Here is a 21,407-nt window from a genome sequence, read left to right as displayed (position 1 = left end):
ACGTATATGTAGAACCCGCGGCCGCCCGTCCTGCCTCCCCCGTAAAAATAAAAGACGAAAATGAAAAGATTTCGAGTCCCTAAAAAAGCAACTTCTCTCTTTGTCAGCCATTATTTTATTTTTATCCTCTCCATCCTATATCTTCCAAGCTTACGAGCAATCAATTGCGCCGATGGACACTGATCTTCCATTATGGAGACCTCTTTCGAACGAATTTGCCCGATAAAAGTTTATACGAACGGATCTTGTATAAGATTTACGAACTGATAGCGCTTCGTAATGGATCAATCGGATCAACCAAAAGTCATGATATTTTTGGAATTTATATTTTTTTCAGTCACTCCAGAAAAGTCAACGCGAGGCAATGATGAAAAAAAATTGTGTATTGCCGCGCGCGCGCGCGCGCGCGTTGATTTTGAAGGATTTTGTTCGGGCATCATCATCATCATCATCATCGTTGAGGTCCAGCAGCATCAAAAGAGAAGTTTCCGAAGTAGACGAGCGTGCGCGCGCTCACAACCCGGTGATTAGTCCTCCTTAACTCGGTCGTACCATTTTGAAGGCTCCTTTTTAAGTATCTTATGCGTGTGCGTGTGTGTGCTTTTTTTCAACTTGTTGGTATTTTTCACTCTATCCGTATATAACCGTCGAGTTTTCGGTCTCGAAAAGTAAAAGGGAACATCGTCAATTATATGCAATTGCCAAATTGCTCCAAATTATACGCGTGCCCGTGCGCATCGGCGAAACCCGGTTCCGAACCGACTCTTATAATAATCATTTGAGCCTCTTTCCTCATCCCCTGCTCGCTTCGTTATTTCATCTCGATACTTTTTGCCCTGATCCTGATCTCTCGTTCCTTCCTTTTTATCGTCATCTTTCGAGTTAGTTAAGTCGCGAGTAAATTTTTGTTCGCCTCTGAGGATACTTCCGCGCTCGCGGTTACACACACGCATGTGTATTTTACTGCACGAGAGAGAGCGAAAAAGAGGGTATATGAAGCGGCTGGATATAATTATATAGTCGCGCGAGAGCTCCGAGCAGACCATGCGCTCTAATAGTCCCTGTACCAACGTACGGGCAATTCGTTGTTAAATTTTTCAATTCCCATACCGCAAATATTCGTCTCGCTTTATTTGCGAAACATTGAAAATTATCTGCATACGAGGGCTTTCGAGACGACCCAAATTCTCTTATCGCAATGTCGGATTTCAATTGGCATGATTTTTATGCGGCGTTCGCGAGTATGGAAAGGCCCGTATGCGCAATAGGCGCAAGTGCAATTTGTGTATAACGTCAGTGATTGCGGATAAGAACGCGTCTCCGCAGTTCGAGTACTCTCGAGCTGGCGCAAAATCGCGAGGTAGCGTACTGGACGCGAGAAAAGTTTTCTCAAGACGAGTATTAAACACTGGGCCCAAGAAGGAAACAACAAAATATGAAAAAGGTCTAAGGAATTTCAAATTATGCAGAATTTGTCGGGCGAAAACTGAATCTAAGATCGATAAGACCGTTTCGAAAAGTTGTCGGGAACGAGGAAGCGGGAGAGTGAGCCCGAGGAAAGGGGAAAAGAGGAAAGATATATATGATTGTAACGGGAGTCGAGGCGATTCGCGATCGCTCCTTTTTTCGTATCGTTGCACCCATGAGATTCAATTGTACGTTCAGAGCACGCGCGAGAGTCAGCCGGAAGACCAGTTACTGGCGTCATGCCCTCGTAATCGCCGGGGCGGACGCGAGATCGATCGAGCAAAAGAAATCGGAACTGCGCGAACAAAACAAGTTTCTTTTATTCCATTAAAGACTTTGTAACCAATGATCGCGTTATCCTCGAAAAATCTCATTACATTACGATGTAAAAGCTTTTTATTTGGAAAACCGCATTTCCCATTACAACTTTTATTATATATGAAAAGTTTTTTTCAGAAGCTTCGAATAATTGATCCAAGAAAAATTCATTCCTCTTTGGTGTCAAAATCAAGTTTTATTTCTTCAATTGAGAAAACAAACAGCCCGAGTTGTTACAATCAACATTTATGTAGATGCGTACGATTCGTCGGTGGCCATGAAAAAAAGAGTCTCGACTCTGCAAACTCTTGTTCTCTGCTTCGGAGCAGAGAACAAGAGGCAAAATTTCAGAGTCTTTGCTTTCCCGCTGGTACCCCTTAATTCTCTTCCACTCCCACTGCTAGTTTTCGTTTACGCGCGCGCCTGTGTGTGTATACACATATGCACTTTGCGTCAAACCCGAAATCGACGTTCTTCTCTCTAATGTATACCTGTCCCGATTTTACCGTGTTGAGCTTTGCCGAACCGGGCACCGCGCCGGTTCGGACCCTCCTACTTCTCAGAAAAGACCCACCAACCAACCCTTCGCCATCCCCATTGTTCTTGCTAATTGCCACCCCGAATCAGCCCAGGTCTTGCCAACGATCTTTCCTCTTTTTTTTTTTTTATCTTTTTCTCTGCTCTTCCTCTTCCTCACTGCTGTTCAACATCTCCGAGTTGCTTCCTCGTATTATTTTTCTCATTTTATCTTTCTTATGCTAAGTCTCGCTCTTCCAAATATGTATTTCGTTTATTTCAACACCCGGTTACGCGTAACTTTATTTGAAAAATTCTCACAATTGTGCAATAAAAAATGATTTTTTTCGTCTCTGAAAAACGTATCTTTTTCCTGTCTTCTCCGCCGCGAGCGAGTTGAATCGCTAATAGAACGAACGTAGAACTATAGGTACGCAAAATACTTTCGTTTCCTTGCAACGAAAATCTGCCAAAACCCGGCGAGACTCTTGCAATGCCTGCGGGCACAATTTTAGGAAATTCCCAGGGGCAAATAGACAAGAATGTTCATTATAGAGGGACAGGTAAAAGTTATATAGCCCGAGGGTAATCCCGCATGGTTGAAGAGCAAAATTTCGGTTCGTCGTCTCGACGATTTGCGACCGTCTATCTTGGCGGTTCCAGACTTCGAATCGGTGAGATTTTTATAAAACATTTTTTTCCACATAATCCCAAGGAGGAGCAGAGGGACAGAAGTAAGCTCGCAAAAGAAGCGAGATTGATCGTGTTCGATGTTATGCGATACTCGCGAAAGTGGAATTGCGTTGGCGCGCTCATTATGCTCGACCGATCATCATGTTATAATGACATTAAGAAAACTCGTCAACGATGACGCGCGCGACGTGATACGGGGATTGCGGTATGGGAAAGTGCATTCGCATGATCGAGATCAATCGTTGGCGGGCGCGCACACGCCACTCTCAACGAACTTTTCGCCCCCCTCGATCTCGCGTGTGCGAATGCGCGCGGTACATCGATCCTGCTCAAAGTTAATTAACGTTATTACAAAAGATTCCGTTGATCATGAGTATAACGAGAGATTGAAAGATAACTTCTTGTCATCTGTCTTCGTAACGAATTCACCGCATCAATAACCCTTCATTCCTTACCGAGAATCATTCCTCGTGAATAAATATCTATTCAATGTGATTTTACGGGTATCACGGCGCGTGCACCACTTTTCTATTTATCCTCATATATGAATATATGCATATGTACGCGGAATTACTTCCGTGCGCACGTGCCCCGTATTATATTAGAGCGGAAGTAGGAGGACGATTTGCCGCCAACTAAATCATTCTTTCCTTCTTCCTTTTTTGTCCGCTCTCTCTCTCTCTCTCTCTGCCTCTTTTACTTCCCACTATAAACGAGAGACGATTCTTCTTCTGGCTGCTCGATCCCTTTTCCGCGTTTCGTTATTTCTCTCTTTTTCTTTTTTTCTACCGCTCTCTTCGGATTTTAGGTTCTTTTTTTTCCGTTGGGTCATGCGCTCGGCGACGTCGTCGACGTCGACGACGACGATCTTTGAGAGGCCACTGGCGCCAGAAGTCGGCAACGTAGACACGCGAGAAAGAGGCACGTTTATTTCGTGCTCTTTTTCAACGCGTATGTGTATTATGTCTGTATTTAAGAATGCTGGGGGTCGGAGAGTGTTGCAGAAGAGTCAAGAGAGCAAAATGACAGTCTTTTAAATTCGTACGTGTATTCGTTATGTCTATATATACGCATTGTAAGTGCGAGGCTACGAAACATTTATGCCAGAGCATCGAGCGAGGAGAAGAAACTCTCTCGCGTGCATGCGGCTCGCATCGAATCCGTTCCGCACCCTCTCGAAAAAAAGCCTTAATATCCCTGCGAGAGAGACGCGCTTGGGAAACAACACCGAACAATATTTCATACGCGGTTAAGGAGTTTTTTAACACTTTCCTCCGTCAATTGAAATATCACGAAGGAACAAAATGAATGGGGAAAATCGCGATTTTGTCGCGCAATTCTGAATGAGAGCAGCGACGCTTCGATCATCGATTCGTTCATTTTTCTTGTAAATGTCCACTAAGGAGAATAAATTTTTTTTTTAAAGAGATTCTATGGTTTTCGGATGAACCGTTGATGATTTAAAAAAATAAAACTTTAGAACGGCGGATAGTTGATTTTGTGTGAAAAAATATCGGCTGGCTCATTTCTTGCGAGAAGGTCTCTGTATGGAAGAGACACTCGTGGCACTCGACGAAGGTCTGGAATGAACCGCGGCAAAAAGCGTTGATGGCGAGGGTACGCTTTTTCGAATATCGTGGGACGCGAGTTTGTGAGATTCTCTTGCCGATCATCCTTTTTCTCACAATAAATGGTTGAAAAAAAATCTCCGTTACCGAGGGTTCGTAATAAAAATAATTGTTGCTACTAATGATGAAACTTCGGAGCCGGGTCCTCGCGAAAAATATCACATCGGACCGATTACCATTCGTTTCTCCATATTGACTTATTGACTAGTATTTGTGCTCCTACCGGATTTCCTCGTTTTGTTTTATACTCGTTTAAAAAAAAAAAAATTCGCTTTCGCTCTCTCTCTCTCTCTCTCTCTCTTTGTGTATCTTATGTGCGCGTAAGCCAAAGAGAAAACATGCCGCCATAAGTATCCGACAGAATACCGAACCACGTGGCCTCCCGTCGAGTCGAAAATTCTCCGGAACGTCGAGGGGACCTTCCGAAAAGAAAAAATCCTCTATGCCATCGAGTCCCTCTCCCCGAGGACCCGGATGACCAGTCACTTCCAGTCGCTGACTCGAGAAGAAAAGAATTAAGCGCAGAGACAAAACAGGGCGCCTCGCAGCCGTGCTGTGCATATCTTTGTGCACTTGTCCGAGCTCTTCTTACTGTGTTAATACCGATCTATAATAATTAAAGATGAATGGCTAAAAAAGAAATTCGACGTGCCTCGAAGCGTTTTGTACGCTATAACCGTTATCTCGTTATCCTTTCTGTTTGGCGTTTATCAATAAAAAAAGCCCCCTCCTCCCTCGGTTTGATATATTCTTCTCGTGGCTCGTTCTTTTATTTTGCTCTCGGTTGTATACAGCGTCGTCCCGAACTCCTATGAAACTTTTGACGACCCCCCGCGGTGGGACCAGAAACCCCAAACTCCCAAAAACTTGTATATACATACTGAAAATTTCTTGTCTCTCATTTATCTCTTCTCATTTAATATATTCAAAGTCGAAAATAAAAAAAAGTACCCTCTCGGACTGTTTCCGCGTCAACTCGTCTTCCCAGATAACCGCAAATTCAAACATACTCATGACACTGAAGTTTGCAACGTTGGAGTTGAACGAAATGATCTAAAAAAAAGCTCTCAAATAATTCCAGTAAATCTTCAACATCGTTTCCTGTGGAATTTGAAATTTGGAGTTTTTCAACCTACACCGCTTAATTTACAGATTTTTTCAATTATCCCATATTAATATTATATTTTCAGTATAATATTGCATCGATTCGTATACGGGTTTTTCGAAAATATCGACTCGCCTCACTTTGTTTTTGCTCACGAGTGAAAATTCGTTGTTCGTGGATTCAAGTATTCTTCAGCGTCTTTAGCGAAAGAGACCCGAGAGAGCTCCATTATACCAATCGTTATTATTTTTAATTACCCGACTATTAAAGTCCGCGCGTCTGTTGTAAACTCTGCGTGTACACGTATACTGTATTATGTGCTGCTACATGAGCGAAGGAGTTGAGAAGAGAAAACAGTTGAAGAGGAGCCTCGAGAATGAGAGTGCTCTTACAGCCGCAGGGTGCTGGATCTCTCCAAGAGTTGTTCTCTCGCGCGAGCGAGAACCTCGCGATTAAACTATACGAGGCTGCTGCTGCTGCTGCTGCTGCTTCTCCCCTTTGCCTCTCGATCATACCAAGAGGGAACGTTCTCACGAAACGGTCTCTCCTGTACGGGTGAGCCTCAGGGAGTTGCGAGGATTCAGGGACCATTGGACCCAAGAGGCCCAACGTCCAAAACGAAAAAAAAAAAATATTCAAAGAGAGAAGGAGAGAAAAAAGATGAAAACATCGCGGCAGCGGGACCAGTTTTATCTTAATTCTTACTCCTTTATTTCTGCTCATTATTATTATTATTATTATACCTTCTTTACCATCATTATTATTCGTATTATGATTTTTAATTTATTTTTCGCATTACTTCTGAAACATTCCTTCTCGAGTGTCCGTAGCCTTCCCTCCCTCCCACTTTCTTCTTTTTCATTTCATTCGGCCATATATTTTCTTTTTTAGTTTATACGCGTACCCGCGCACGTTTATACTTTCATCATTTTTTATACACGCTCGGTGTGTATGTCTGTGTATATCATTCGAAAAACAGGTGTCCTGCTCCTTAGTGCCGGAATTACGGGACCTTTTAGAAAAATTCAACGCTCTTATACACCTTGACCAATGACTCTGGCTTCTCGCATGCGTGAATTATACGAGCTACCAGCCATACCCGCCGGATTATGTGGTCGGCCGGTTGCGCCATGCCAATTCTGTTCTGCTACCGTGGACGGTGAATCAATTTTTTGTACCCGATTCTCGATTCTTGTAGTCGCATCTTCGCGTTTAAGATTTTTCATTTTTATTTTATTTTAAAAATTTTTCACAATTTTGAGTCCCCCCGTCCGGGCACCCTGTTACGTACATTGATGTTTTCCGTCGAAAGGGGATAATTACATGTGCCAAAATCGAGGCGTTTTATTGAACACGTGCGCGTGACACGTGCCCGGCTCGAACTGCATAACGGAAATCGCATTAACACCTCGCGCGTTTATATTCAATCGAACTCGACTGCGGCAACGCCGTGCTTTCTCTCTCTTTGCCTCCCTTTCTCCGCTCACTTCCATTTCATCTCCGTCTTCCTTTTTTCATCTTCTTTCGCTATGCTCGATGAGTCAACACACTCGAGACGGCCAAGGGACTCGGTGCTGGCGCCAATTGCAATTGCAATATTGCAACGAATGTACGCGCTCCGCGCGCTCCCCACCAACACTCGATCATTCTCGAGAAAATCATCGTGAACGAGCATTATCGATATATCCGTGTCCATGTTCTTCTTTATCGATGTCTGTAATATACATACATAAATTTATGTACGATATAAATGCTCAAGCTAATTCACAAATATATCTGCATATCGGCAATGCGGAGCCGAGACAAAAAGTAATAGAGTATATAAATCTTGAATATATACAGAACAGAGGTCGTGAAAGGATAGAAGAAAACATCGGATCATCGGACTGCTGTGCGATGTCCGGCATTATCATCATTATCGGAGGATTTTATGACCGCGAACGCATGAACGCAGAAGTAACGCGTACGCGGCGATTGAATCAAGTATATATAGAAATTTTATCGTGATTCATTTATCTTTTAACAAACTCCGATTCCTTCATTCGTATACTTTTTCAATTGAAACGTACCGCGATCCGCGCGATCATATATTCTTCGAAGCTCGTTGATTTTTTTTTTCGCTCCAATGAAAATTTGTCTCAGCGCGGTTACCGAATGATTTTATTCCCCAGCCGGTATGGTTTCATGCGCGCAGGAATGTATTTTTTTTTCGTAGACACGTAAAGCCTGTTCCATTGTCCGTCGTGTCTTTTCAACCATGTTTTTTTCTTCTTCATTTTTCAATTCGTCGTCGCATCGACCTCGTCGGGAAAGTTTATAAATAAAACATGCAAGGTGCGCGTACGTATCGGCGCGGGCTACCCGCTATAAATATGTATATAAATACGCGTCGCTGACCAGCGGAGAGCCTCTGCGCCCGCGAATATTACCGCACGAGACTCCCGTCAACGAATAAATGAGAAATACGTGCAAATTGCCGAATTTGAAATAAAAGATTGTACGCGCTCGCCCGGCCGGGTCCGCGCATGTTAAATAAATGAAACGACGTCGGTTGACGATGGAAAGGAAAAAAGAACAATTCGAAACGTTAGAAGAATAGAGAAAACGCATCGGAGTTAATACGATACTGCGAATACGCACGCGAGGCGATGTGCGTGCATTATGAGAGATTATTATTTATCAATTCGCATACACACCTCGAATACAGAATATTCCATGGTAAAAGCAATAATATACTCGTACATATTATTCAATACGATTCCACAAATTTCATTATGGATGATTTTAATTTTATTCGTTAATTGGGCAATAGCTCAAGTTTAATTTATATTTCGAATAAAATGATAACAGCGAACTGCTACCAATAATTTCGTTTGATTTTTATTATTCATCTATGAAGAGCTAACGAAATGATGCGATAATAAAATCGGGCGGGCGTGTCTCACCGCCGAACGGTAGCGCGTCGCAATCCCCGCAGGCTCATTTGCAAATCTCGCTCTATGATTCTCCACATATCGCTTGTTTAATATCACGTTGAATTCTCTAAGATTTATAAGATCTCTAAGAAATTTATAGACAAAGTATTTGTCGCGGTATAGTATACACGTGTTTTCTGCTTCTACTCGATGCACGAGATTCGAGCACGTGTGGTCCCGCTCGTTGTGTTACACCGACTGATGTAACGTCGATTAGTAGAGTTTATTTAATAGCCATCTGCTGGCTGCACGCGCCGTTGATAACTTTCGCATTAAAGGCTATATTCATGCGGCGTGGCGAGTGGTTCGCGATTTATCAAGAGAGACGACATTCTTCTATATTATTGCTTTCCAGCAATTAAATTATATAGATTCTCATGAATACGAACTCATTATATACGTTCCATCGAAATTTCTCATTTTTATCCATCATTCCACTTTATTCGTGTCGCATCGTCCTTTATTACGACGCTGAACTTTGCAACGTCGAGGTCCAACGAATTTAACGAAAAAAACATTTATAATTGATTAATTTTTTATTTCACGAAATCAATCACGGTGTAGATTGAAAGTTGGAGAAATTCTGGAATTGTTGGAGAGTTTTTTTAGATCATTTCGTTGGGCTCCAACGTTGCAAACTTCAACGTTATTCGTCTCTTTTCTTTCGCGGTACGAGATTTCAGTCTGCACGATTTTTCAACGACTTATTTTCATCGCGTATATCGCTTCATGCTGCACGTTATGCGTAGCCTCGGGTTTTGTAGAAAGCTACGCATCGGTCATACTAACTTGAATCCCTATTACACAATATATATATATAAAATGAGAAAATCACAAACGAACAAAAAATCGATTCGAACGAAGTCCGTTGTAATTGGAATGAAAAGAACGCGCTCTGCGCTACCTCTCTCCGTCCACCTTTGCGCGCGTATTCGTAAACATTACTTATATATATACTAATGAACCATATAACGCAAACGCGGCGGGCAGCGGCTCTGCGTTAATGAGAGCCAAGATTAGGAATTAGAATTACACATAAACATTCTCCTTTACATTTATAGAATGAAATTTTTGAAGCGACGAGTTATCCTTGAAACGATTTTTTTATTTTCGAGCCAATTTTGCGAGGCACCTTGCACATTAAAAGGTTGATAAAATTTCCTTTATTCGACGTCGTTGCGTCCGGAGCAGGATAAAATTTTAACGAATGTCGTGAGAACGGGGAGCAGCCTCTTCTGCTCCTGCGCTTCCATGTCTGACTCGCATTACGAGCGAGAGATTGAAAAGAAAAAACAATATACCTAGTCGCGGGATGACCAAAATTATGGTGTGTATAAAGACGGAACTTTATGATTTTCTCTCAAATTCTTTTTCCTAATATATTATATATTCTTCGGAGCAGCATAAACTGCGCGTTGCGCGCGCGTTCATGCTGCGACGGATGTCGGAATTAAACATTTTTTTCGTTGATTCCGATCATTCGTAAGAAATGTCTATTAAAATTTATAAATCTCGATTCTCGGCCACCCGCGAGATCCATACAAATTCGATATTTTCCTCGCGGATATTTGGCGTCCGATGCACTTTCGCTTTAACGAAATAATCAGCAATATCTATACGAAAGTAATTTGCGGGCCTCACGAGTTTTACGAGCCTCGTGTGTTATCCGTAGAAAAAAAAAAAAAAAATGAAAAAGAAAGATACGAGTCGCAAGGAGACTCCCAGCAGGTGCGCTTTCTCGCGCTGATTGTGTAACATTTAAACGCGTAAGCTAGCAGCAGACGCGCGGTGTCTTGTGACTATAACCGGGAAATAAGGAAACAGGAGACACGAGAGTGAGAGTCTAACGGGAAAAAATTATCCGGAGAAAGAGGCCGGAGACGTTGGCCGAACGATCTTCGAAGAATGATAACGGAGGAGAAACTTGCAACTTTTCTTGCAACTTGCGACAATTGCAAAGTCTTTAGAAATCCGAGAAACGACGCTTCTCGGTGAGACTTGACAAAATTTCTAAAACCATTTTGCGATGCGCTCTCTCATATGCCATTAATTAGCATCTCCATTAATTAATTGCCAAATTAGTCTGGATTAGCTCGTTAAATTGTTTTTTCAATTGTTAGTTCCTTCCCAAGCAGTAGGTAGCGATGACTATAAGGATCGAGGAACGAGTTTCGATCGCGGCAAGCGATGATCGGTCGATCGACCAAAGGCCACGATAGGCGGTGAGGAATTGGGAGAGAATAAAAAGTCAAAGAATCTCCATCTCTCAACGTGCATAGATATATATGTATGAGAAGTATTGTAATAATGCGAGCTTGTCGGAAAATAATTAATATGCCCGGGACGCATAACTAACGGCCCGACGAAGCAGTATGTTTGTTTTCGGACGCGGGGGCCTTCCTCTCTTCACAGAACGATTCCGAGGCCTCGCCGCTACTATTTCTTCTTCCTCCCCCCTCCTCCTCCTCCTCTTCTTTCTTCTTCATCATCTTGTTCTTCGCGGGGCTGGGTCCTACCGCCGCACGAACCAGACCTCGCGGCATTTTTATTCTGCCCGAGCTGCTTCGACCTCCCGCTGCTGCTTCTTTCTCCCCTCTTTCGATCTTCCCTTTCCTCCATTTTCATTTTTATTTTAAATACACAGTGAACGAGGCGCAGAACTAAAGAGAGAAAGAAGAAAGAATTTCATGTCTGTATTTCTACAAATAAAATATGGTCCCTTTGACGCGAAATATATGATGAAAAAATCATTCCTCGGGGCATTACAAGAGTTTATTGAAATTAAAACACAATCCGTTTGAACGATCGGCTCTCGGTACTTGATCCGAGAAATGCTGGGATCGAGGGAAAAGATTCAATTTCCAATTGCGATTGATCGGCTGCTATTTTAGCCGGTATTTCGGGTAGGGGGAAAAAAAATGAACGGAAGTAAATTGTGATGGATTTGGAACGGAATGGCTCGTATAGTATATACGTTGGATAAATGAGGAACGTTAGCTATGTATATGAGATCTTTTCTTTGGCATCTTTCTTTTTCTCAGTCGGCAATCTCTCTTCGCTCAATCTTCTCCCAGCATTCTTCTTATCCTCGCATACGCGAAAGAGAGAAAGAGCACCGAGTTCCTCGGTCGCTCTCGGCAGAAGCCGTCACTGCACACACGCGCGTTTATGTTTGTGTACACTTGATTTTTTCTCTTTGCGTGTATGCGTGTCCCTCCCTCTCTCCACTTTAATTTTTCTTTTGTGACTCGACTGTTTTAGCGTTTTTTACAACCTTCGGTGAGCTTCCCTCTCTCCTCTCTCTTTCTCCCTCTTTCTCTTAGGGATGGCCCGAGGGAGATTTTTATAGTGTATACACTCCGGAGAGAACTGTGCCGGAGCTGCCGCGGGCTTATTAGCAAGCCCCAGACCCAACGCTGGATGGAGAGAGAGAGACCGGCAAGAGCGAGAAAGAAATAATTTCCTCTCATCGAGCGAAGAATTGCGGTGGCATACCTTTGACGAAAGAGATTGCCGGAGAAAAGATTTTCTGCGTCTTTATCACGGGGGGCTGCTGCTCATACTGGTACATCAAGAATAACGAGCGGACACGCATCAACAAACGATTTTCGGCTTTTGTCCCTGTCTTTTCCTCTCATTATCGATTCTCCGCTTAACTCCTTCTCGCTTTTGCCAATATGAACTGTAACAAAATTAACAACTATTTCACCACCGGATTTTTACATTCGAACAACTCGCACGATGTTTTTGTTTCAATAACGAGATTTTTTCACGAACAATTAATAGTCGTTTGAGCAGAAGTAACGAGGTAACGTTGTAAGTGGTCATTTGTCGAGAGATTAGATTCTGTTATTATTTAATTAAACGATAGTTTACCGTTGCCTTGATTTATGTGTATAGTTCTTTAGGTGTTATTCTATAAGAAAATAATCCGTTCAAAGATTTTACATAGTCGGAAAATTCTTGCTCACTACACGTCGCTTAAAAAGTGAAATTATTTTCGAAATATTCCAAAGCGTATTTCATCGCAACGCTACGTACTAGGACATCGATTTTTATTACAGACGCATCATCTTCGTGTCTTATTGCAACCAACCTGTGATATCGCGCGTCCGAAGGATCGTAAAATTATGAAGATGCGGTAAAGATGTTTTCCATACCGGGGCTAATTTTGTATATTTATTTTATCGTCCGAAGACGAAAGTCTGTTGAATTTTTTCTTCTTCGATTGCCCAAACAAACTCCAACGTTGGATCGAAACGAAAAAAACAATTTCAAGATTTCTCGTTCCCCCGTTTCCGAGCGTTTCCCAATCTTATATTTCCAGCACACACGCGCGCCATTTGACGAGCTAACATAGAGATTGTTAAGTTTGAGACACATACAAATTTTGTCATATAAGCTTATTATAATATGTGAAAAAGTTTGCGGAGCCGCGAGCAGGAAAACATTGCACATGCGAGTGGAGCCAACGAGTATTATCTTTTTTACGAGCACCCCTTCTCGATCATAGCGACTCGTTAGAAGAAGAAACATTCGGCAAGGATAACGACTCTTCGTGCTGCTGGTGTATACGCGGGCGCGTTTGCGCCCAGTCACACCGAATAAAACTCTCCGCGGCGGCACATATACATATCTATCTCATCTTTGTTTATACAAACATCAAGTTATAAATGAATATAATTAATACTTTGCGCGGATATGCGTACATTATTATTACTATTATTATCATTATCGCGATAATTGTGATAATCGTTAATCGTAAAAACAGTTTAGCATATATTATTTCACTCGCTGCGAGTATATACCTATGTTAAAAAGTTGGTATTTAATTGCGAGCTTCGCGCGAATAACCATTTTCAGAGTGATCGTCGTTATGATGATAAAATGAGACAGCTGCGTATAAAAATGAAGTACATAAAGAAAGCATCGATCGGAATAATTATTCATTGGGGCTGACAAAAGATATAAATGCAGTAGTTTGACGTATATATGTTCGTGTTTGCGTATACCCGATGACAGAGAGTTCCGAGCCACGAAGAATTGTAACGTCATTGTACGAACGCAATCTTCCGACGGAGCAAAGACGTATCGTCCGAGTTGAGAAACAAATAACAGAGTAAAACAATTTCGTTGACGGAGGACCACCCGTGAATGTTGAGAGAGAGAGAGAGAGAGAGAGAGAGAGAGAGAGAGAGAGAGAGAGAAAACCTCGGGTAAAGGCGGAGGAAAGAACCCTTCTCTCGTTCTCTCTTCCTATCCCCATGGACATTGGAAATGTATGGTGTTTTAATCCTTTATAGTTAACCTGTACCTCCTGCAAAGGAGCGAGGTCTTGAGAGCTCGCGAAACTCTTCACGTATATATACGTTTGAACAATGAAACGAGAAAACAAAAGACGGACTCTTGCGGGAAGGGCAAATCGGTGAATGAGAGAAGAATGCCTCAACCGACGATTCACCGTGGTTTTGCCAAGTTTACTTCTTCCGAGCGGTGACTCGGTGGAACTCCCTGTGATCTTTAAACACACGATTACATTTTCAACTGTATAAACCCTACGCCTCCATTTCTCTCTCCCTCACACCGAGAAAGTAAGAATTATTAATAGAATCGAGTGCGCAATCGTTTTGCAGTAGTACGCAATAAATTTGCGTCAGCCGTAATAATATTATGCTCGCTTCGAGCATAAGGATATTGTCGTGGCTCTCATACAGAAACGAAAATTTTAGTGGTTTCAAAATAAGAAAGCTTTCACTCTAATCGTACACGGGTTTATTCGATATAGTTACATAAATAATAATATTATACCAGCAGGCGGTAATGAAATATTCGATTTCGGTGTTGATGTTACAGGAGCCCGACACAGCGATTCAGTAGCAGGCGTCGGTGAGGTTAGGTGTTACTGCAATCAACCAGAATGCGTGCCACAGGGCTACATGTGCCGGGGAAAAGGTTGCTTCACCGAATTACCATTGGGCTCGAATTCCCCATCTTTTCTCAGACCCGAACACTCCGCTAATAATGGTTGTCTCGAGGAGAGCTTCAAGGAAAAACAATGTCCGCCTGGTTTTCTATGCTGCGAACAAGATCTTTGCAATCACGTTGATAGCCCAGCGATGATCAACAGACTCAACAAAACACTCCAAGGTATAAGCAACTCGCAATGATGCTCAATTTTTTTCGTTCATCCAAAACACGACGAACAACAATCGTGCAGCTGTTAAATATTGAAAAACTACGTATAACCTAATTCAAAATTGCGTCTCATGCTCCTCGCCGCGATGTAATCGTGGCTGATTCGTTTGTCGTTAAAATCTTTTTCATTCGCAAAAATAACCTTTTTCGAGGCTCGATTTTTAGTCAATTAAGTCTCGCGTAATTGTAGTCGGAGCAATCGCTTTGTAGAACGTGCCTCCGTGAACCTAGCCGCGGGGCAGGGGGGAGGGGCTCCTCCGTTTTCGTGCTCTATATCTTGTAATACGACACGGCGAATCTATTCTTTTCTCCCGTAAACCTATAATGATTCGGAGACAAAAGTGAGCCTACCTAACGACCGTTTGTTTTCTGCTCCGACGCATCAATTTTTTTTTTCATCTAGTGTTTCGACCTAGGCGATCAACCGAGTTTAAAATTATACTTCGACTAATGTTGGAGAAAACGGGCATAAGTGGATAATGAAAAATGTAATACCTGCTGTGATAAAAGTAGCGATGAATTATTCTTCCCCGTTTTTCAGTATTGGTCGGTGATCAGCGAGCATTTTTGGGACCGATACAGCCAACCGGGCCAGCTACGCGAGCGACCGACGGATGGTTCAAAACGGCAACGATCGCAGTGCCGATATGCGGCCTCGTTGTTCTTTTGATTTTGGCGAGTTTGGCGATAAGGCTGTTGCAACCATTGCCATCACAGGGCGACAAGCTCGGACCGCATCGAACGCTTGACAACGCACCACCGTTGCTCGGACCACCGAAAGTGCCTCTCGTATAAAAGCGAATAAAAATAAAAATAAAAATTAAAAAAAAAAAACACGAATTACATGAAATGTTTTTAAAATTCCAAAAGGGATTGAAAAAAAAAAATGAGATCTAGAGACTCCGTTTTAAGGAAATATGTGTGACGCGTGAGCGGTGACACTGGATTGATGATTTTCGTTAAAAAATGTTGCCAGAGTGTAAAAAGAAAATCGTTAATCCAAAATTTCTTTTCTTTTCATATGAGAGAGAATGGAAATTATTTTCTGAACAGTCATCTCGTCTTGACAAGTTCTCCTTTATCGAGGGGTGGCTCTTTGTCGACGATTAATGTGTAAAATAACGAGACGCGAGTCTCCTAAAAAGCTAGAGAGTCCGATGGGGGGCTCCGCTTGGCTGTGAATTTTTCTGACCGAACACCATTGTAAACTATAGATAAAACGTGTGCGCGCGCACGCACAAATAACTTTGTAAACATAGATTATAATATCGAAGTAATTGACGATGTAACATCTCGTAACCGCGCATTTCTTTTTTCTCGCGACGCGAGTAAAAAAAATTGCAAGTTTCGTGATAGAGAAAAGAATTCCAATGATTATTGGGTTAATAATATATGAAAGGGACAACGTCGGATCGTTGTCTCGCATCTCCTGTAAATAATACGTATGATTAATGTTTTTTGATTATTCGATCTTATAGTTTCGTAAGTAACTCATCTTCTGCTCTCGAATATCGGACTGTTTATTATTTGAAATAATAAACGTACCTTCTTCCATTTGTTTTTGTGAGCTATCCTTTTTTTGTTTGAAAAAGGAATGTAGAAATGTTTTTTTATTTTTTCAATCGCGATTCTCCATTGTATTCGAATAATGATGAATTCGCGTGAGTAAATCCCTAAACAATAAAGTCGTGTTCCAAGGGTGTGTAGAAAATTTCTCAAGTCGAATTGTCAATAACGCCAACGCCGGTTCTACCACTTTTAGAATCAAACAAGATTTCATTTCCAATATAAATTTATCCCAAATAATACAAAGTCGGGGGATTGAATCACGAATAACTTGTGTCTACGACCATTTGAATCTCCGACAACTTTTATGTACTACCTTACGACGAATATTATATATTGTGATAGTATCGTATAATTAAACAATAAGCATTATCAAAATGTATCGAGATACAAAGAGGAGTACCGTATCTTCGACGAGACAAGATTCATTCGTCTCATTGTTTATGAATTGTTTGGAGGAAAGAAAAAACTAAAAATTAACAAAAAAAACTTTTTAGAATGATAAAGGAAATGAAAAAAGGCTACTTGATTTCTTTCTTCAACACCACCGTTGTTTTTCCTTTATTTTTTAACTCTTTGCTCTTGTTGTCGTTTCTGTGTGGATGTGTTTTTATTTATTTTTTCATTCGCTTCAGCACATTACATTCGCTCACATATGTGTACCGACGCCCCGCGTTTACAGAAAGGATACGCGTTAATTATAACTTCATAAAATATACACGCTTCTTCGTTCTCGTGATTCATTTCAATTTCTCTGAGAAGCGGTTTTTGTTTTTCGCTTCTGTTCGGGGCTTTTTCGGTTTTCAGCATTGCAGCGCTCTCGTGACCGTAAAACACTAAGTATAATTTATAAATGTCTTGGCATCACAGTTTAAAATCGTTCGCGTGTTTCTTACCTCAGTCTATAAATTCTTTTTTCTTCTTTTGTATTTCACCTTCCCCCCTGCTGCTTCAACTTGTTCGACGCTCAAATTTCTTTTTCGGCTTTTATTCTGGCCATCGCCATGTTTACCACATAAAACAGAACATTATGTAGTTTCTTGAGTCCTCGGCAAACGCCATCTACATTTCACTCTTTGTCTTGGAATAACGTGCTTATTATTTTATAAAAATACTGTCGACAAGATGGTCTGTCAATATTACTTTTTTTTATTTCATTTCTTCTCTCTTTTCTCCTCGCGCTCACTCTGCGAATTTTTTCTCGTTCCCAGGTTCTTTCCAACAAAATCTTGGATCGGTCTTCAGATGTTGGTTCGCATAAGATTCCCTCCTGTCTTTTGTTTCCCGCACCTCGAACATTACAGTTTTCTGTTAAATTTCATTTTTTATATACAGTTGAGAATGTACTGCCAATTTTTTTGATACGTTTTTGTTTTATTCTCAAATCGAGACTTTAGTTTACTGGCTCGCGTTTGCCCGCTATTTCATGGTCTTTTCATTTTTTAAAAAATGATTTCATAAACGTCACACCGGACGAAATCCCAAGTGTGCGCTATTCGTTCTTGTTTATTTATTTAAAGTATTCATCACTCTGATTAATTAGCCATGGCCTAATTAATTTGTGCGACGAACCTAGGATAGTATCTCGCCAAACGATTTGACATATGCCTCGTGCAGTTTATTCACAAAGTCCGGGTCGCTGCGAAGAAGGTAATTAAAAGCCTGTAACAATTGGTTCCTCGTTAATGGCTCCAATGGTCTGCTCAATGGCTCCGACGGACTAGGCGCTCCAAACATTACAGGCGGTATCAGAGCCGGACCTGTTACCATACTCTTCAATGTCCCACTCGCCTTTATATCCTCAGATTCCTGAAAAACCCATCGAATCATTAATTGAACATTTCAATCACAAAAAATAAACATCGAATCAATAATAAAACGAAATTTTTCAATTTATTGAAACGACGTCGCGTATCGATTATTCCGAGGATGAAAAAAATTTCTCACCAAAGTTGTGCTCTCAGTTTCAAAGAGCGATAAAATAGGATCCGTTTTGCATGAGCTGACAATATTATTGCTCTGGTGATTCGTTGAATTAGCCGTTTTAACGCTTGGTGAATCTATCCTGAGAAAACTGGAGGCCCCATTGGTGTCGCTGGTATTACGACTGACCTGTCGTTGTAGTTCTTGAGAGACTGACGTGAGAGCCGAAACGACCGAGTCGTCCTGCGTCACGTTTGATTTGTTGTGTCTTTTAGCTCTGGCAGATGAGGAGCCAGAAACAACGTTATTCACTTGTGAGATGGTCGACGATTGGGGTTGAGCCGGTACATGAGATGACAAGCCTGGCTGTGGCGTCGTTGACCTTTGTTGTTTCTCAATATGCTCGAGCGTATGTGCCGCAGGATGAGACATTAAACGCGCCAACATCGGTTTACTTTCTGCTACACCGACGTTGTGCGCATTCGGATGATCACCCGCTTTGAAGTGACCGGTATTCACCTGTCAATTCAAAAAAATTTATTATCTACTGTTATCCCATTTTTTTTTCTTAACATTACATAAACTCATGCAGCTGAAAATAACAACTGTGATGAGAATGAAAAAAATTCACCTTTGCTCTGGCAAAGAAATCCATGACGCTCTGAGAGGTGACATCTGGTCCCAGTGGAGCAGACAACGGACAGCAAATATCTCGAGCATTGTGGTTGATGGGAGACTTGGAACCAATGCCGCTAGTCACTTCTCCACTTTTGTTTGTATTAAAAACCTCTTGAGCTTTACTCAACATACTGAATATGTCCACATTATTTGTGTTTGGTTTGGACACTTTGTTGTTCTTTTGCACAGTATTAACAGAAACTTTACGGTTCAGTTCTGAATCTTTCACCAGGGTATTAAGCATCGCCGCTATGCGTATACATTCAACCTTATCATAAAACCAAATGCCGTAAATATCGCTTTTGGAGTTTCGATACAATAAAAATGGCTCTTGCAGCTGCAGATCCAAGCCCAACGTCACTGGTTCCACTAAATTGTTTGTGTTTAATCTGAAGATTTAAACAAGAAACATTTTATATTTGTAAATTAATGGATGATCGTTTAGAAGAATATTTTCATTAGTTTTTCAAGTAAACCGCGAGTTTAACCTGAACAAAAAAATGATTTTTGTGTTTTCTTGTTTGCAATGATAACAATTGATTTGTAAATGTTTGAAATATGAAAGATAAACTAAAAAGTTTGCTCAAAGGAAACTTCGTGGATAGGAAAAAAACCGCGGGTTTTCAAGAATATTTTGATGAAAGAAATTTTCAGAAAGTGATAGAAAGAAAAATGATAACTCACCGATTCATAATGAGAATACTGTTGTACGGTTCACCATTTCTAGAATAAACGAATAGGGCACCCTCGATATCAGTTTTTTCCCATTCGTTATTGTCCGCGTTAAAAGTATAAAGTGCTACATGCGTCGCGGTTTCCAGGATATCCTTTATGTAAGGATCAACGCGTTTCAACGCGGCTACATTCATCCTCAATTCCGTAAGATCCGTCATTTTGTATGTGAAAATGGATCAAATAATGAATCCCGAAAGGCAAACGCGTTCAATAACCGGTCGTCGAAACGATTTCGTCTCTTAAAAACACTTTTTTGTCGTTATAAACTGCGCAATAATATTGCGATAATTTTGTATTTTCGTGAAACACAAGCAGCTGCTCTACGGTCATACGCCATACTAAATCTCAAACGTTGCAATCCCATGGATGTGTCCAAGATGTGTCTCCGCTGTTTTTTTTAATGCGCGTCTTCCTCCAAGTTCTCAAAATAAGTGGAAGGTGACGCGCTTTTGAATCTCAGTTTACAATTGGCGATATAATAACGCGGCTTCTTCATTTTCTGTGAATGGTCCGATTGAATTGTTGAATTTTTGACCCTATCTTTTGGATGAAAATTGGATCAAAACCGACGTTTGTCGGAAATTAGTAAATTAGAAAAATCAGAATAAAAAATTCCGTATCAAGTTGGGCGATTTTTTTTATGTCAATTCTCAAACGTACTGTGCGCCACACATAGTGGCGTTTAATTGGAAAGCACCTTAAGCCTCGCGAGGATCCATCGCGTCCGAACGTTATTAGCGGTTCGAGCTCTCCCTGCCATCTCCACTACGGAGCACCTGACATGATTATGGAACTCCTACTACCTGGACAAGGAAATAAGTCTGTCCGCAGTTGTCTTTGTCGGTACAGTCCACCAAAAAAATTAGCTGGAAGAACGGTAGGGACTAGAACGACGGTGGAACGACCGACGACCCGTGCCGACGACTAATCTCGAATATGGAAATCGCAATGGAAATCATGGAAATGCTGCACACCAGAAAACGATTTTCCGTTAAGACTGTACACAAAAATATGTGCATGCGCACAAATCAGATAGAAAAGGAGGCATTATCACAGATCTACCTTCTCTCTCGGCTCAGAACGGTCGAGTCTGTTATTTAGGACTGCCTTATGGGTGGGAGCCAGCGTCCAGTTTTTATAACAGAATTCGGTGATACTAATTGTTAACACAAGCTCTCTCCATTGTTCTCGCTACGAAGCTCAAGCGTGAGTTTTCCCCACCATCCCGAAAAATCATCCGCTATATATATTTATCGTTCGCGAACACATACATGGAAAAAATTGAACTGATGAGTTTGAATCATGTCGGAACGGAAAAAATGACCATTCGGGGTTTTTATTGTCGGAAGGTTTTCAATCATTCGAAACTCTTATATATGGGAGGCTCCTGAATTGATTTTTTATATTTTTTACTTTACATTAATTGAAAATTTTGAAGTTTTCCTCCATTATCGATGATTTTCGTAAAGTCTGGACTTGGTCTTACGCTGCTATAGATATAGCCGAAACTATCATTTAGGAGAAATATATCGGCCAAGATCACGCAGCAGGCTGCTTCTTTCTTCGCTTTTCCTTTTTTCCAGACTTTTATTACCGCTCGCTCGTCGA

At 41.4% G+C, this 21,407-nt stretch overlaps 2 protein-coding genes across 5 annotated transcripts in view; one reads left to right on the top strand and one right to left on the bottom strand.

The window, feature by feature from the left end:
• The window catches only part of LOC122408565 (BMP and activin membrane-bound inhibitor homolog), a 48,082-nt gene extending 31,097 nt beyond the window's left edge, over positions 1-16,985 (top strand). Inside the window, exons 2-3 of one of the 2 annotated variants that reach the window (XM_043415413.1) lie at positions 14,556-14,849; positions 15,439-16,985. In XM_043415413.1, the coding sequence (XP_043271348.1) occupies positions 14,556-14,849; positions 15,439-15,692 (548 nt within the window). In that variant the 3' untranslated portion in view covers positions 15,693-16,985. Of the gene's footprint in view, positions 1-14,555; positions 14,850-15,438 lie in introns of those variants that run through there. The other variant, XM_043415411.1, reaches the window with a different exon arrangement.
• Positions 16,986-16,992: 7 nt separating this feature from the next.
• Positions 16,993-20,288, bottom strand: DCP1 (decapping protein 1). Of its 3 annotated transcripts, none has more exons than XM_043415406.1 (5): positions 19,749-20,288; positions 19,018-19,453; positions 18,411-18,905; positions 18,036-18,272; positions 16,993-17,771 (listed from the first exon to the last, which is right to left on the bottom strand). In XM_043415406.1, the coding sequence occupies exons 1-4, from the start codon at positions 19,955-19,957 to the stop codon at positions 18,036-18,038; spliced, it is 1,377 nt and encodes a 458-aa protein (XP_043271341.1). In that variant the 5' UTR covers positions 19,958-20,288; the 3' UTR covers positions 16,993-17,771. The 3 variants fall into 3 exon arrangements, with proteins under 3 accessions (XP_043271341.1, XP_043271342.1, XP_043271340.1); XM_043415407.1 differs by having other exon boundaries at positions 16,993-17,753; positions 19,749-20,287; XM_043415405.1 differs by having other exon boundaries at positions 16,993-18,272.
• Between the last annotated feature and the right edge of the window lie 1,119 nt (positions 20,289-21,407).

The sequence above is a fragment of the Venturia canescens genome, chromosome 3 (genome assembly GCF_019457755.1).
Source record: "Venturia canescens isolate UGA chromosome 3, ASM1945775v1, whole genome shotgun sequence".
NCBI lineage: Eukaryota > Metazoa > Arthropoda > Insecta > Hymenoptera > Ichneumonidae > Venturia > Venturia canescens.
The sequence above is the reverse complement of the archived record's forward strand: the minus strand, read 5'-3'. Positions and strand labels throughout refer to the sequence as shown.